A 17,416-nucleotide genomic window follows, 5' to 3' on the forward strand; every position below is an offset into this window, starting at 1 on the left:
GAGAAAGAGAGGAGTGGGGGATGACTTCACGTTTTTGGCCTGAGCAATTGGGAGAAGAGAGTTGCTGTTTTCGGAGCTGTCTTGTGAAATATTCTTAGCAGCCTGTGAGACAGAGAGGCAGGTCTCGGGCATGTTTCAGACGGGCATGTGGGCCAGAAAAGGGGCACGAGCCGCCTGAGGCCTGAGGGGCAGGACTTGGCCTCTTGTTCCAGCCGCGTTCGCTTCCTGTTGCTGCTGTAACAAATACCACAAACTCAGTGGCTTTGGAACAACATGAATTCATTATCTTACAGTTCTGGAGGTCAGAAGTCCAAAATCAGTCTCAAAGGACTAAAATCAAGGTGTTGGCAGGGCTGTGCTCCTTCTGGAGGCTCGGGGGAGCTACGGACTGGCTGTGAGATCTGGGGTACCACCTCCTGTGGTAGTGTAGTCCAGTTTCCTCCTCTGGAAAATGGGGACAAGGATGCCCCACCCTCCCGGGTTGCTGAGGAATTGAAACGAGACAACAGGGTGGAGAGTGGATTTTACTGCCGGTTGTGGGCAGGGTGGCTGGGTGCGCCGGCCAGCGTTGGCAGCCCCCCTCGGGGGCTCTGCTCGGCCTCTCCTAAGGGAGCTGTTTGTTTTGCTTGTAGTGCAATGGAGCGCCCACGGGGCCCGAGGAGGCCTCAGTCAGGGAGGAGAGCCAGGTCTCTGGACAGGTCACAGAACCCCAGGAAGGACTCTGAGTCGTGGGACTGCCAGTGCCTTTCGCTGTCCACCACCCCCTCCAGGAGGGCACTTCGCCGGGCGGTCAGCGACGGGCCCGGACGTCCGGAGAGCCCAGCTCAGGCTGCGGAGACTCAGGGCACCACGGCCGCAGCCCTCGGCCGGGAGGAGACCAAAGAGTTTCTCCCCACTGAGCAGAGGCCACTGCAGGACGCCAAGAAAGACAAGGCCCAGAGAGGGGCCCAGCAGGGGTGGCTGAAGACCCTGCTGAACTTCTTCCTGAGGACAGGCCCCGAGGAACCCAAAGAAAAGGCCAGCAGGAGGGCAAAGGGGAAGGAGGGCCTCTCGCAGCCTGCAGAAGCCCCTGAAGCACCGGGGGAGCCAGCTTCCAGGAAGAAAGCCCACGACAAGAAGGCCAGCCGCAAGAAACATGGCCACAAGCAACGTGGTGAGGAAACCAAGGGGGCCCAAGACCGGGAGGTGGCAGGCCAAGAGGCAGGGCTGCCCGGGACGGCTGCTGCCTCGCGCTCCGAGGAGGCTGACCTGGGCCCAGCTCGCAGGGGTGAGCAGACCATGCCCGTTTCTATGGTAACCCCACTGCCCCACCCCAAGGGCTAGGGTGCTCTAAGCCAGCTCCTCAAACCTCTCAAGTGCGGGGACTGGGAAGCTGGGGCAGCTATCAGGGACAACACCACTGGGAAATTTCTCTGACGCAGAATGGCACTGTGGCTGAGAGCTTGAGGTCAAACCCCAGTTCCGTCATGCACTAGCTGTGTGACCTGGGGCTGGCGACTCCCCTCTCTGAGCCTCAGTTTGTTTTCATCCATCACATGGAGATAATAACGGTTGCTGTCTCATGGGGTGGCCCGGCCCAGAGCAGGCACATGGAAAGTGCTCCATAAACGATAGCTGTTATTGTTAAGTACTCCAGCTCCGGGATGATGGACCAGGGAGAAATGAGAAGGCAGGGAGGGAGGAGAGGAGGGAAGCCCTACCTACCCCCCAACTAGTCCATATGTGAGGACTAGGGGTGGATGTGGGGAAGTAGAAAGAGCCAGCTGCTGGGGTGTTGGTTCTAGACTTTGGTTCTAGACTTGCCTCCATTAGGAATAAACCTGCTGTGTGACCTAGAGCAAGTTGCTTCCCCTCTCTGGAACCTTTGATTCCTTATTTGTAAAATGAGGGAGCTGGCCCCAAGGTGCTTTCCTGTTCTGACTCTAGGATCCTGGAGTTGGGTGCCCTATAGACACCTAGAGAAGGATGGAGATTTGCCCCATAGTGCTCAAAACTCACTGTGTTTTTAATGGGAGAAGAGACCTCAGGAAGATCCGGGATATTTTGTGGGTTGGGGGAAGGATGTCTGGGTTGAGGCAGCCTCTTCGAATTGAAATCTCGGTGGGTCTCTGATGTTCTGGTGGAGGCTAGAGCTGGCTGCTGCAGCGTCTGTCCTGCTGTGACTTCTCTGCCGTTTTATCGTGTTGATTAACAAGGTCAGGAGAACAGCACTGACGCACACCCACACCAACACACATTTGCCTTCCTCTTTATTCCAGGCGGGGGCGATTCTGCTCTCCACCAGGCCTTGCCCATCGAAGGCGAGGGTGCTGGACTCTCAGAGGTGTTTGCCCACGTCACAGGTCACCAGCGGGAAGAGGAGCTCACAGAGCTTGACCGTGAGTCGGAATCCACTTAGTGTCCTCTGCCTGCAGCTGGGGTGGCCGTCACCAATGAGATGGATTGCTCTGGACGGCTGCTTAGCCCTGGCACGGTCGCTCTCAAAATGCAGATGCCTTGTGTGTTAATGCGAATGGGACTTTTTAAAAGTCTTTTTAAATTTATAGAAAGAATATAGAATAGAGGAATATAGAATTTATATTTATATTTTTAAATATATAGGAGAGTGCAAAGAATAGTTCAAGGCATACTCATATACTCACAATTATTCACAGTTGGCCATATTTGCTTTGTGTGTGTGTGTGTGTGTGTGTGTGTGTATAATTTTGTTCCTGAACCATTTTCAAGTAAAAGGATGCTTCATCCCTAAATAAGCATGCATCTCCAAGAAATAAAGACAGTCATACACAACCACAACACTGTTATTGCTCCTAATAAAATTGGTAATGCTCTATTAATCTAATTCCCTATAACGAATGGGCATATTATAAAAGATATGCAAGGGAGGAGCTATGTGTTTGTCAAAGAATAGCTAAAAGGCATTTAGTTGGTTATTTTGCAGGGTGTTTATTTTATGCGCTAATTGTTTTCTCACCTGAGAGGGAATCAGCTGGTAGACTGAGTCAAGGAACAAAAGCCAAACAGGATTTAAAAATGAGAGAGAAGTGAAGGAGGGGAGTGAGGGGCAAAAAAACCTGCAGACAGCCTGGAAACAGGGAAGCTTGTTTGCCCCTAAACTGCTCAGCTGGCAACTGGCAGAGGCCACTCTAGGCACATTGTCTTTGGATGGGTTGACTGGAGTGTCAAAGAAAACCATTTCTGTTGTTGGTGGCTTCCCTGTAAAGACTCCGCTGTGTGGTGGAGGCGTCATCGTGGCAGGCTGTCTGCGTCACGCCTGTTGGAGTCCGTCTGTCCTCCACTTTAGTTAGGCCAGGTCTCCACCATTTCCCCCACGGGAATTTTGCAGGTTAGAAGATAAGCATCACCGTTACAAAGTATTTCCAAGCACAGTCCCTCATTTGACGGCCTGACAGCTTCTGAGGGGAGCAGGACAGGGATTTCACAAGGGAAGAGAAGAAGGCCCAGAGAGGCTAAGAACTTACCCAAGATCACACAACTTGCCGAGCCCAAAGCAAATATTTACAGATCTACAAAGTTCAGAGGAAATAGTGGGGCCCAAGTTGAATGCTTGAAGGGCTGACCTGAAATTTCCTATAAAAATTTCCTGCTTTGGGTTCGTACCCTTCTCTGTGGATCTTCCAACTCTCTCTCAAAAGGAGCAGCCCCAGGATGTCGTGCTTTTCCCCCCTCCTGCGGCCTAAGGAGCTATTTTAAGAGGCCCCTCGCTCAATACAGAAGGGCCAAGTTGGTCTCAGAAGTCCAAGACGGCGATTAGAAAGAGTTCTTTGTGCATCTAGAAGGATTAACCGGGTGCATTTACTTTCTTTCAGAGGATGCTACCATCCAGATGATAGTGGAATTTCTCAAAAAAGTGGGAGACCAGTGGGAAGAAGAGGTGAGGCGCGAACTGCCTGCAAAGATGCCCAGGGGCTTGCTGCCTCCCCCTCCTTGCTCAAGCCCACCTGTCCTTCTGGGCCCCAGTGCTCCCCCTGCTCTGGGCTCTGTCGCCTCCCTCGCCTGGGCCGCCCTGAAGCCCTTAGTTGCTCTTCATTTGCTTCTTGGGGAGCTGGCTCCTCTCCTCAAGGTCAGGGGCCTGACTCAGTTTCCCTCATCTCTCCACAGCAACTTCAAGCCCCTCCGCTAAAGGTAGCTCCACAAAATCCAGCGCCGGCCTTCAGGAGGAAATCTCAAGAGAAAAAGTCTGGCCTCAAGAGAAGCTTTTCTGTTAAGAAACATGTCTCGGAGGAACCCAAGAGAGCAGGGGCTGTAGATGTTTCCAGCCCGGAGTCCCGGCTGCCCAGGAGGCCCAGCTTTCTGCACCTGTGTGTTGGGGGCCAGCGGCCCTCCAGCTCCAGCAGCCTTGGTGAGCAGGCTCGTAGTTACCATAGCAACACTGTAGTTGCCTCCCGCTCTGGAACCTTCCCTGAGGCTGGAATTGGCCATTTTAAGAGCTGACTTATTGCTCGGCCCTGAGCGGTGTGGGGAGGGCTGTGGGGAAGAGGAAAAGGATGCCAGCAGGTCACCTCCACACACACTTCACTAAGGTCTAGGCAACCTCTCTAAGCCCCCGAGGGAAATCGTGTTCAGGAATCACCCTACATCCTCATCTCTCTGCAGCCTCAGCTCCCACACTCCGGCCGGGGGTAGCATGTGCAGGAAGGAGCTGGAGCCTAGGAGGCAGGAGACCTGGGTTGTGCGCTGTACTTTCTATGCCATTCCCCATCTCTGTGCCTCACTCTCCTCGCCTGTAAAATAAGACACTTCCCTACTGCATGTCTATATCTCAATCAGTCCCCACAGCCATTTTATGAAGTACGTATTATTATCCCATTTTACAGATGAGGGAACTGAGGCTTAGGGAGGTAAAACTGTGTTCACGGTCACATGGCCCATCAATGACGGAACCAGAGCTAGAAGGAGAGGGAGTCATCCTGGGTGTCAGTGAGGAGCAGCCTGGCAGGCCATCCTGGCCAGGGGAATTCACATTTTAAAATGGAGGAGGCAAAAGGAGTGGTGGCCTTTCAGGCCGCAAGGGGAAATATTTTCACGCAGGAGGATTCTGGACGTGATGCGTTAATTCATGCCATGGCATTAGGCATCTGCTCTCCCACTGGCGGATCAAGCCAACATGGTGATGGGATGAGGTTGGCAGGGGAGGGAGGAGGGGGAGCAGAGCTTAGGGAAGCCAGGTAAATGGAAGTGCAAAGAGATAACGGAGCTTGGTCTGTGCCAGTGAGCCAGAGCCACGGCCCTGCCCAGGAGCTCACCTCCACCCCAGCAGGGCCTCTGCATGCTCTAGCCACGGAGTGCACTTCGGAGCCTCTGCTAACTTCTGTGCAGTTGTTGACACCCTCAGACTCATAAAACACACCTGCCATCTCATCTTGCTTCTCAGGCTTGGAAGAACCTGAAGTCCAGGAGGCCTTGTCTACAGATGTCGCTGGTCCAAGCCCCTTCGAGCTTTCCACACCAGGCAGCTGGGCACCTGAAGAGGACTTGCAGCTGGACAGAGCCTCGGAATCCCGTCAGTACCCCCTCCTTTCCTCAGAGGCCCCTTGGGACACGTCCGGCCTGACCCCTCTGCTTGCAGAAGGGAAACTGAACCAGAGATTGGCAGTGACCCGTCCTGACCTCCCGCTGAGTGCAGCAGGCTGGGGAGGCAGCGTGTGGTCCCGAGCGCAAGCCCAGGGCCAGACTGTGTCACTCATCTTGTTTGAGCCCCAGCTGTAAAACCGCGATGGTGATGGCGCCCTCCCTGGGGAGGCCGACCTAAGGCGGTGCAAGGGAAGTGTTGCGAGGGCTCAGAGAGGGTGTGATCTTTAGGGCGTGGATTTGAATTTGGGCTCTGACATCTTCCAGCTGTGTGAACTTGGACAAGTCACTTCATCTCTGGTCTCAGTTTCCTCATCTGTAAAATGGGGATAATAATAGTACCTATTTCCTAGAGTTGTTGGAGGCTCTAGATGAATTAACACCAATAAAGCAAATAAATGTTAGCTGCCATTGATTATTATTATATTGTTTTTGCTGCATAGCCCAGAGTGAGAACAGAGCCTCAGGAGAAGGGGGCAGGGGCCATAGGAGAGAAGCCCAACAAATGGTAGCTGCTGTCACTATTACTGTTATTTCATCATTGGCAGAGCCAAGCCTAGAATCATATAAGCACTGCCAGTTCAGTGTCTGAAGATACTTTTAAAGGTCTGCTTCCTCTACCTCCATTCTGCCTTGTTTGCTTTTCACGGAAAATGTGCCTTGAAGGGGAATTAGAACGGCCCTTGCTCTACCTAGAGGAGGAAGGTGCGGGGTAAGGGGACTTCTGGGCACGAGGCCTTTCCAGGTGGCCTTGAGGCACTTTCTCCTGGAGGCAGGGCCTGTCTGTTCTCTTCACACCTGATGGAGCCATCTAGGCCCTTGCTGGTGAAAGGATAAGTGAATATGTTCCCATGGAACCAGGCCTCCTCTGAGGGGTCCTTGGGGGTCCCTTGTACTGGGACAACCACAAGTGCAAGCTCATTAGTACTTGTGAGAACCACTCAGGGAGCCACTTGGGCCTTAGGAAACCAAGCCTGACCAGAGAAAAGCTTTTCTCAGCCCTAAAGTGTAAGCAACCACTTTGATCTTTTTTAGGAGAATTCACCCAGAAGATCATTGCCCTACTCCATCACGCAGAGGAGCAGGAGCGAGAGAAGGTGAGGAGGACATTCCCCGTGTAGCCCCTGACTCCCACTATGGACACCCCCACCCCTACCTGGCATAGTAACTCCTCTGCCTCTGCCCCAATTCTGCATCTTCCGGAAGCCTCCCCTGACCCCTGTGGGGCCACACTTGTTTCCCCAGCTCTGAGCATCCACTGCTCCTCTCTCTGGGCTGCACCCTCAGCCCCAGGGGGTCTCCGTTTGTTTCAGAGGATGCTGGTCTCTTTCCCCAGCTCACTTGCAATCTCCTCAAAGTCGGGGGCCCTAACTCAGCTTCTCTTATCTCCCCCACAGCAACTTCAAGTCCAGGAGCCAGAGGCGGCTGTAGAAAACCTGGCCCCAGCCTGCAGAAAGAAATCCCAAGAGAAAAAGTCCAACTTGCGAAGATCACACAGAGCCTTTTCTAAGAAACACGGCTTCAAGGAGGCCAAGAGAGGGGGTGCTGCCAGTGCTACCAGCCCGGAGTCCCGGCCACTCAGGAGGCCCAGCTTTCAGCCCCTGTGTGTTGGGGGCCAACGGCCCCCGATCTCCAGCAGCCTTGGTGAGCAGGCGCAGTGTTGCCATGGTGACAGAGGCTGCCTCTGGCCTCGAGGTTTCCTCTAGGACAGGGGTTGGCCAGCTGTGCGGTGTCCCATTCAGTCTTGACTTTCACTCTCTGCTCTGAGCAGAGAGGGGAGGTGTGGGGGGGCTGTGGAGAGGAGAGAGGGGCTCGTTGCCCGCAGGACCAACCACTCACGACACACGCCCTCACCCCCATACATACACACATGAACACTTATAGGCAAAGGCAGTACTAGAGCAGTGCATCTGTTCCTCAGACAAGTGCATCAGAATCACCTGGAAAGCTAATAGAAAAACAGAGACCAAGGTTTGATGAAGGAGGGTATGGCCCGGGCCTCTGCTTTTTTACTACTCGGGAGTGTGAGGACCACTGGGTGTATGACGACTCCCCTGACATTCACAGAGGGCCTACTACCCGCCACTTTCACACACAGTATCTCACTTGACCTGCTCACGCTGGTGAGGTCAGTCTTATCACTCCCATTTGACAGATGGAGAAAGTGAGGTTCAGACAGGCTGTGTGACTCAGTAAAGCCTGGCAGAGTTGAAGGGACATGGGCTCACTTGGTGGACCTGGTTTTCCCTGAAGGCTGTGAGGAGGCAGAGGGTGTTGGTGGAAGAAGGAAGAATGAGATTTCTAGAGGGGCAAGGAGCACTGTGAATTCCACTGAGGTGGGCCCAGGGGGCCTGGGGGTTTACCCAGGAGCCTGGGAAACCGGTACCCCTCTAGTGCCAGTGCCTTTGAACAGCTTCTAGTCAGAACCTGGATTCCGCGATGTGCTTGTGGATTGGAGACAGGTGCAAGACATGCCCACACCAACTCCCTTTTGCCCCCAGATTTGGAGGCTCTCGAGTTCCAGGAGTCCTCGCCTGCAGAAGGGGGTCCCGTTGGATCCTCAGAAGCACCCTCCCAGGCCAGAAGCCACAAGCCAGAAGGGGGACCTCAGCCGGATGGAGCCTGTGAATCCAGTGAGTACCACCCTGCTCTCACCTGTGAGGACGGCTGCCCAGGGGCTTCGCTTTGGCATAGATTTCACAGGCTGAATCCAAGTAGGGAACTGGGAGGGCGGCTGACAAATTCTCCAGAAGGTTCTAGACGGGCAGGGAGGAGACAGCGCTGGCCTTTCGGCTGGGGCTTGGAGCAGATGCAGGTTGAGAGCCTTCTGCAGGTAGAGAACACCTGTCTATTCTGTATTCTGAACACCCCTCTGCATTGGTTTGCTTGAATGTTTCATATAAAGTCCTTAGGTTGCTCTGGGTCTCATAACTGGTGGTGTACTGGCAAATAGGCTGGTGGTGGGGGGTTGGCGGGGGAGCTCTGATTTGTAGCATTTGCAGATTTCTGTGGTATATAAATATTGCCACCATGGCCGATTTCAAGCTGCCAACAGTTTATAACAATGGGTTCACAAATTTCCTGAATATTTGCAATTACCTCTTGGTATGAACGGCTACCTGCATACTGCTGTTTATAGCCCAGGTCTCTGGGTGCGTTCCGGCAGCATGAGTAGCCTTGGCGTTTCTCCTCCCCGCATTCTGATTAGCTGCTCCTGGTCCCATCTCCCATTCCTGACCACACTACTCTGTAGCTGGATAAGGGGCATTGGAAGGTCTCAGTTTCCCCATCTGTCAAATGGAGCTGAGGTGAGGCTTAGCAGGTGAGGCTCAGCAGGCCAAAGTCCCTTTATTTCTAGAAAGCAAACCCAAAGGAAGCTCTCATGCTCCAGCCCTAGTTCAGGGGAGGATTTTTCTTGGCCCTTCATAACCATCTGTGTGCTGTGTTTCAGAGACACAATACTGTCTGTAATGGATGGATGTGCTAGTGCAGGACTTGTCAACAGGCCCTCAATCCTTCTTTATTTTCCTTAGAGGAGCTGATCATCCAGAAGCTGGTGGCTCTTCTCCAAGAAGCGGATGGCCAGTTGGGGGAGCAGGTGAGGACTGCTTAGTTCCCCCAAGGCCAACCTTGGGGGCCTCATCAACCCACAATTGAGACCCGAGTTCAATCCTCATCTTTGCATCTGGACAACCTTGGGCATGTCCTTTAACCTCTCTTTGCAAAATGCGAGATAAATACCTACTTGACAAAGTTTAGTGTGTATATAGAAAATGCCAGACATGTATATAAAGCTCACGTGGACCCTCCTTGCCAGCCAGGACCTCCCCCAGTCCGAATCCTCCTTGAAGTTCAGCCCACTTCCCACCTCCCTGAAAACCTCCTTGCCTGGGTCTGGCCCACCGGTCCCGCTCATCTCATCTTCTGCTGTCTTCCTTTTCTCTGTCTGGCACATACTTCAGCATTTCTATGGTCTCCAATTCTTTCAAGCTTTTAGATTTTCCTCCCCTGCTAGATAGCCCATAACAAAAGGTCTGCTGCCCTTGAAAACCTTGGAGAGACAGACACAGACCACATGTGAAGAGGTGTCGGGTGTGAACACAGGTCATAGATGAGTAATCAGTGTCGGGAACTCTGTTGGTGCCTCCCATACCACCACACTGCTCCCTGGCCCAACTCCCAACACCAACACCAGCATCCTTTTGCCTGAGGACTGGCCCCCAGATCCACTTTGCCATCCCCATAGTAGGCCAGCATTAACACTCCACCTCCCCAGGAGCAGCCCTCCACCGATGGCTGATGGGAGCTGGTATGCACATACCCCAACTCCCTCGCCCTTGAGGGGATAACTCTGAGGAGTGTGGCTCCAGCTGCCAGCCTGTGTGGACTGCCTTCCCATCCTTGTCCCAGGTCTCCATTCCCCCATCAGTGTTTCCTGGGATCACTTACCGCATAAATGAGCTGCATGCAAGTGCCTGTCTCTGGGTCTGCCTCTGGGGAAAACCCAACCTAAAACATTTGGGTATTAAGAGGAGGAGGCTTAGGTTGGGATCCAAAATTCATCGAGCATCTACTCTGCATGAAGCATTTTACATAAACTGCCTCACTTAATCCCCCTCCCCCAACGACGACTGGGGAGGGGAGGGATATTATTACCCCCATTCTACGCATGACCAACAGAGGCTCAGAGAGGTCACACAGCTCGTAAATGCAATTTAAGCATCAGCTCTCTGAGTCCAACCACCTGCACTTTTTTTTTTTTTTCAGTTTGTCCTGCTGCTTGGAGCTGGACTTTGCAGAACAGATTCTGAGATCCTGGGGGTGGTGGAGGAATTTAACAAGGGGAGCTCCTCCCCGGGACAGTGAGGCACCCAGCCTGGCTGTGTGGGGTTGGAGGAGGGTCAGCTGGGGAGAGGGGTCTGCCTGCCAGCAGCACTGATGCCCTGCCTTCATTTCTGCTTCCAGATCAGGCGACACCCCGAATTTAAGAGGTGTTTTTACAAGCTCTCAGACTCCTCCCTTAGAAAGCTGGTGGCCACCCTGAGCAGCCGGGAGGCCCACTCCACGGAGCCCCACAGGAACCTCGTCGAGAGATCCTACCAGTTTGCCTTTGGCTTGGCCGACAAATTTGCTGGCAACAATAGCCACGCCGTCCTCAGCCTCGTGGGCCTACACTACAGCCGACACAGTTACCCCCAGTTCCCACACGGGGAGGCCCCTCAGGTGAGAGGGGGCAGTCTGGCACAGGCGACAACAGGCTTGTGGTCACGACAGGACCTATTCGCTGTCCTCTCCCCTCCCCTGCTTAGTGCAGGACTTTTGGGGTCTAGCTCAAATGCCACCTCCTTGCTGAGGCCTTCTGAGACAATTCTACACCACGGTGACCTTTTTCTTTCCCAAAACCCTCACTGGCTTTACTGGATAGTGAGCACCTTCTTCATTTGGCTCTGGTCTCTAACTGTACATGCGTTTTCACCCTGTTGATACCAGTATGGAATATTGGACTGTCTACTGTCCTAGCTTGCCCTCTTATTATTTCATGGGTTCCGCTGCTTGGCTTCCCAATTCTAGGCTGTCATAAAATTTAAATAACAAAGCAGAATAAGGTTCCATATCAAATAAGGGATGGTTGAGGTAGACGAGAAGGATCCATGGGCTGTTGGTTGGAAGGCTTCCAGGAGGCATCCTTCAGCGAGCTTGCCTTGGTTGATTCCTTAAGGACAGCCTCCCCCCACCATCCCTCTCACTCTTCTGATTGGTCCCATGCTTCCTAATAATCCCCCTCCCCTGAGGCTCTGAGTTGTTTCCTTTAGAGATAATATTTATCACTGATTTTTTAAAAAATTTGAGTTTTCATGTTTTCTGGTGGACTCTGATAAATAGTTTTCCCCACCCTTTTCAAATCCACTTAAGATAACCTGCTTACAAACATTTGACCCAGATCTATAGGGCAGATGCTATTGAATGAAAGCGTGACTTTAAAGAATGAAATGTTCTGTTTGTTGGTGTTGGACAAACTGGATCAGAACTTCTACATCCAAATGGTCCCCTGGGAAACAAGACCTTTACTTCAGTGATGTCACCATCACTCAAACACTGTCTTCTTATCCTGGAATTAGTTTTAGAAGCCATGTGATGAGTTTCTCAAGAAAGCTGGTTTTATTTCATCATACTTATACCTTGTCATTTGAATGTACTTCACTGCACTACATTCGCTTGTTTTCCTGGTGAGAGCTCATTGTGACGTTAGACCTCTCTTTTCTCAGCCTCACTGTCTTCTCCTGGAGAATGGGGATATTACGGATAATTTGCCCTCTAGGATGGTTAGGTAATAGCTTATGGAGTGATCTGAGTCCTTTATGAAGGATATTATAGAAACGTCAGTTCTGACATCCTCAGTAGCCCTAACTATATCTTCCAGTTTTACTAACCATTCATTCATTCATTTATTCACTTCCCTCATTCATTCAACCAATAGATGTTGAGGGCCTCCTATGTGCCAAGCTGTGCAAGGTGCTGTGAGGGCCTGTGGAATGTTCTGCTAGTGGAAAAGACAGAATGTTTCCTTATGACAAAATGAAATATCAATTAAATGCCAAATTAGTGGTAACTGAGGTCAATGAAGCAAGTTGCTTCTGGGAGGCTTCCAGGAGGTGGCAAGCATTGATTTTGAAGATGCAGAGGCCGTAGATGGGGGGAAAAGGACCAGAAGAGCACTGCAGGCGGGAGGTACTATGTGAGCAAAGACCCAGAGGTGGGAGCTAGTGTGGTGTGTTGATGGGTTAATGAGCAGTCTGTTGTCAGAGTGGGACCCACAAATAATTGGGCTATGGCTAAAACCTATGTTCTTTTTTCATCCCAGAACATCACAAGTCCTGAGATTCAAAGTCCAGATTGAAAGTTGTGCCTTGCACTCAAGTTCCTTTGAACTAGCCAAACAATCAATGGCTTTATCCTGGAGACCCTGAAGATGCTTCATGATATCCTAATCCAGAGCTTCACAGACGTGACAGAAGACAAGAGTGGACAGCCATTCTGCGCCCATGCACTGCTGTGGGCTTGTTAAGCCAATGCACAGAGCATCCTTCCATGAAACTGGAGGCAGAGGCCTTGTTGGGAGAAATAAGCACTGGACTGGGAGTCAGGGCTCCACTTGCTGATCTGCCCAAACTTGCTGCTAGAACCTGTGCATGTCCCCTCTCCTCTCTGGAGCTTGGATTCTGGACTGGATTAGCGACCAATCGGATCCCTTCCGGCTCTATCATGCTGAAATCTCTCTGAAGAGAGGTAGTCAGTGCTTTTACTCTGTGACTAAATAGACCCACCCTGCTGAGCTGGAGGCAATCTTTAAGTCCTCATTGAATGAATAAATTAGGGAGAGAACTCCTAAGATTTGGGCAATTCTACCAGGCATTCCCTGGGAGGCCTTGGTCTCAACAGGAATTGCACAACCAGTGATTCTGTCTCTAAATTGAGGGTTAGGGAGGAAATGGGGGAGCTACCTCAATAGGCACTAGCCAGGAGTCAAGGTCCTTGCAGTCTGGGGGTACCCCAGTGCTGACTTATGTGCCCTCAGGTGAGTCCTCCTGGTTTTTACATTCATTTAAAAGAGTTACTAAATCCTTTATCTTATTTATTTTTTTATCATCGTGCATTTTCTTGATCCACAGGGACTAAAACTATGCCCATGATCATGTAGAAGGCCTGCTGACATTTTTTCGGATGTTAGCTTTAAATGAGTCTTAGTTTTAAAAATAAATTTTTGCTTAATCTCTCACCAGCATGCACATGCATTTAAACAGACGCGCATCTGTGTGCAACACAGAATTTATTCAGTTGACCAACAGTGTTTAATGCCCATATGGATCTGTAGATGCCTCTCAAGAACTCTGCAGGCCTCAGGTGGGGAAGAGTTATGGATTAGGGATCTCTGATCTCTCAGGATCCTTCCAATGTTGTGTCCTATAATTCTATGACCAAAGAAATGAAGGTGGTACCTTGTACCTCTTTTGCCTCATGGGGTTTTGCCAAGAGTCAGTGAGAAAATGAGCGTGAAGAGTTTAAAAATTACATAGTGCCATGTCCGTGTATGTTGTTATTTTTATTATAGCTACAATCTGAGAGGTTTTCAGGAAATGGCGGAGGGCTTCAAGCTGGATCACCATGGATGGTTGCACGGGCGTGCACTGCTCAAGAGCATCATGCCCCAGGAAGTGCTATTCTATTCCTAGACGTTGTGGATTTATAGATTTATGATGACAATTTTCCAACTGATGGCAGTAAAGTGTCTTGAGAAAGGGGCTCCTTTTTGTTTTAGCACAAAGCTGAGGTGTGGGCTGCTAGAGGCTCTGCCTTCTACACAGCTGAGCAGTTTCAACCACTTGGCTCAGGTGGACAGTTTGCCACGTGTTCATTATCTACATGCATGCCTGACAGGGCTGTGAACATAACCCTTGGATATTTCCTGGAAGACATGGCCAAAGGGGAGAGGGTGTTAAAAGCCAGATGGCAAACTCCATCTTGTTACCATCGGTGGACACTGTACAGCTCTGTTGAACCTGAGGCGAGCACCAGAGGATGGGACAGAGGAGAGGGAGAAGCCAAGGGTGGGGAGGCCTGGGGCACTCAGATGGGACTGGCCTCAAACCTGAGGCAACGTTTTAGGAAGTTCAACTCAGAACATTCTGAAATCCATTTAGTGTTATTGCTGCTTCTAAGCAGTGAGGGAGAGGTGAGCTATTTGTGGATTTATTTTAGGCAGTGTTCAGGAACACAGTGCCAAAATGTGAAGGATCAGAATCAGTTTTGAAATGAGGGTCAGGAACCTTCTGTTTGTGTTTTCTTATTTGGAACGACGTTCTTTAAGCTGTATAAGTATTTGATGAGTTCCCGATGCTGGCATCTGAGTCTTGTGTTTGTACTGTGTTATTTGAGCAAATAAAGAAACTGACTTGCACAAACGTCTGATCTGGATTATTAACAACGGAGGCGAGAAGGGGGCCCACCTGGCACATCCCAGCCAGTCTGGTGCCTCCAAGGCTGTGGGGTCAGCCTCCTTGTCCCTGCCTTGGGGTCCTCTCTGGATGATCTCCAGGTGTCCCATCCTCGGGGTGCCAACTTGATGAGGCAGTAAAAAATTTCCCTGGGCCAGGCATCAAGGGACCTGGGCTGTAGTCCAGCTGCCCACAGGCTGATGACCTTGGAGACAAGATACTTGCCCTCTGGACCTGACATTCTACAACTCTGTGACTTTTAAGGTGACAGTTAATTGCATATCCATGAAAATCTGAGCCAGTCTTGATGCTACATCATCTGTCTTATTAGTCTAAACTCTGGTGCCCAAACTCTGTCGCTCCAAACCAGAATAAAAATGGACAGAATACAGTGTATGGTTTTGGTCCAGAAAGTGTGGTCTCCATTGAAAGTCATCTGAAGCCTCCTTTCCCCTCTCTCAGACAACACGCAAGTCCTTCCAGCAACATCCTGGGGAAGGTGACCCTGTTGTGCGCACAGCTTGTCTTCTTTTCAAACCATCCTTCTACTCCCCAACCCTGGAAGGCTCTCGGTAATGCTCTGAGGAGGGCAGGAGAGGGCAGCATCATTATCCTCATCTCTCAGACAAGGAAACTGAGGCTCAGAGTGGGGAGGTGACTTGTTCAAGGTCACACAGCCAGCTACAGACAGAACCAGGCCACGACCCGAGGACACCCAGGCTGGCTCCGAGAACCTCTGTTTTCATGTTCTAATGATCTAATCCATTATCTAATCCATTAGTTCATTTATTCAACCAATATTTATTGAGCACTTACTATATGCTACATCTGATGCTGGATTTATGGGATACACAGACGCAAAGACACAGTCCCTGCCCTGGGGATGCTCATGGACCTCACTGGTTATGGGAATTTTGTGCCAATAGGAATATAGGGTGGTGGGACACCGTGTGAGGGTAGGTCTCCCTCAACTCACACCACGAAGGCTCAAGAGCACTGAGGTGCGTGGGAGACCTTGCTGCTTTGAAAGGCTTTTGAAAGGTGGGCAAGTGACATCAGGACATAATTAACCTAATTTCTTACCCTGAGAAATCAGGAGGCTAAGCGGGTGAGTCAGAGAAAATGGGGTCAGCCAAGAACAGCTCGGGGGGGTTAGCTGGGTTACAGGGAGGACTATATTTTTGGATGACCAGAGGGTGATCCAACCTTGGCCTTGGTCCCAGTGAGACCTCCCAATTTCAAAGCACAGTGACTGGCACATCAAAAAATAGTCCATTATTGTTGGTTTTAAAAAAAGGCATAAAAAAGAGAAAGGAACTAATTAAGTTTGCAAAATTTAGCAAATAAAAATATGGGTGGCCCAGTTAAATTTGAATTTCAGATCTACAACAAATAATTTCAATCCTGGGGACATACTTGTACTAAATAATTATTCATTGTTTGTCTGAAATTCAAACTGAACAATGTGTCCTGTCTTTTATTTAGCAGGCCTGGAACTAATGCAAGAACAATTCTCTTAATTACCCCAAAATGGGGAAAAGGGAAATTAAGCAAAATGAAGGAAAATATTCAAGGGGATTTATTGATACTTATAGCATAACTTGTAACAGAAGAGCATCTGGCTGTAAATACAGGCTTTGAGTTAAAACAACAACTATTATTACGTTCATTTTCCCTTGCACATCAGGGAACAAGCACTCCCGAGTTGTGCGAGACTGAAGCCCTCCCTCCCTGGTTCTCGTGTCGCAGGGCTCTGGGCACACAGCCTGCTGCAAACAGCAATGTCACTCCTGGGGGAAAGGCCGGGAGACTGCAGCCGGGTGGCCACTCCAGGGACCCATCTCTTCTCACCGCATAACTCCTAGGGCGCTTCCTCGACTGGTCTGGGCCACAGAATCCGAATAGGCAGAGGGCACAAGAACTCCTGAGATTTGATCCTTCTCAGGCCTCTCAAAGGTCCCTTTAAGTTCTTCCAGGCAGAACCTTCTAGAGGGGCTTGTGTGGACTCATGTTCCCTGACATGGTCCTGTTAGATGTAGGCTCCATCTGGCCTCCTTGCCACAGCCTCCATCCCCTACCCTCCCACGGCTTCGATTTGCCTGCATCCTCCTCAGGCTCCCCGGCCAGGTCAGGGCTGTCTTCCCCAGTCCTCTGGGTTTTGTATTCCAGGATTTGTCAAGCAAATGCATCTGAGGCCTTTGGGCAGCCCAAGCTGCCTTCCTGGGTCTGGCTGGGGCTGGAGATTATCCACATTCTGGGTACCAGTGGGGCTAATTTTTTTCTGGACAGGCTGGAAAAATTGAGGCTGAAAGCGTCTTTCTCACGGAACATGTTCACTGAGGTATGAACAGCAGACAGAGTCTGCCCTCATTTGGGCTGGGGCATGGGAGGGGAAGGGACGGCTGGTCTCCCGTTTCCTCGACAACCACGCCAGGACTCGGGGAAGTCCAGGGCGGCCCACTCAACGCGGCCACACCACATAATCCCTCAGAGCTTTTAAAGACCTCATGCCAGATCAACTCCATTAATTCCAGTGAGCAGCTGAGGCAGAGTCCGGTGCTTCCAAGTCGAGCCTGGTACACTGTGAGAATTCAAAACAAAACAAAAGAAGAAGAACTTGGTCTCTTGACACCACAGGAAAGAGGAAATGTGTCTATGGCTCAGTCCTGCCTGACTCTCAAGAGTCTGACCTGTGGACAGGGTCCTAGGGGGCTAGGATTGATCTGGCCCACCTCAAAGAGACAAACTCAGGCCAGGGTTGGGAGGAAGGCCCCGAGCCCAGGCAGCAGGAAGAGGCTGTGCTGTGTGCTCTTTAGTGCCGTCCAGTTCGT

The 17,416-nt window shown here is 51.0% G+C and overlaps 1 protein-coding gene across 1 annotated transcript; it reads left to right on the top strand.

The window, feature by feature from the left end:
* Positions 1-636: 636 nt before the first annotated feature.
* BNIP5 (BCL2 interacting protein 5) lies at positions 637-12,982 on the top strand. Its single transcript, XM_058553966.1, has 11 exons — positions 637-1,153; positions 2,259-2,378; positions 3,831-3,895; positions 4,123-4,363; positions 5,396-5,524; positions 6,628-6,689; positions 6,990-7,236; positions 8,094-8,225; positions 9,126-9,190; positions 10,558-10,815; positions 12,455-12,982. The coding sequence occupies exons 1-11, from the start codon at positions 637-639 to the stop codon at positions 12,488-12,490; spliced, it is 1,872 nt and encodes a 623-aa protein (XP_058409949.1). The 3' UTR covers positions 12,491-12,982.
* The last annotated feature ends 4,434 nt before the right edge of the window (positions 12,983-17,416 follow it).

Source organism: Diceros bicornis, chromosome 14 (genome assembly GCF_020826845.1).
Source record: "Diceros bicornis minor isolate mBicDic1 chromosome 14, mDicBic1.mat.cur, whole genome shotgun sequence".
Taxonomy (NCBI): Eukaryota; Metazoa; Chordata; class Mammalia; order Perissodactyla; family Rhinocerotidae; genus Diceros; species Diceros bicornis.

What these genes read in the sequence shown, in the direction of transcription:
- BNIP5 (XM_058553966.1), top strand. Translation starts at nt 637, where the DNA reads ATGGAGCGCCCACGGGGCCCGAGGAGGCCTCAGTCAGGGAGGAGAGCC. An exon ending in CTCCAGCTCCAGCAGCCTTG is followed by an intron (nt 4,364 to 5,395) that starts GTGAGCAGGCTC and finishes CTTGCTTCTCAG; the next exon opens with GCTTGGAAGAACCTGAAGTC. An exon ending in CCCGATCTCCAGCAGCCTTG is followed by an intron (nt 7,237 to 8,093) that starts GTGAGCAGGCGC and finishes TTTTGCCCCCAG; the next exon opens with ATTTGGAGGCTCTCGAGTTC.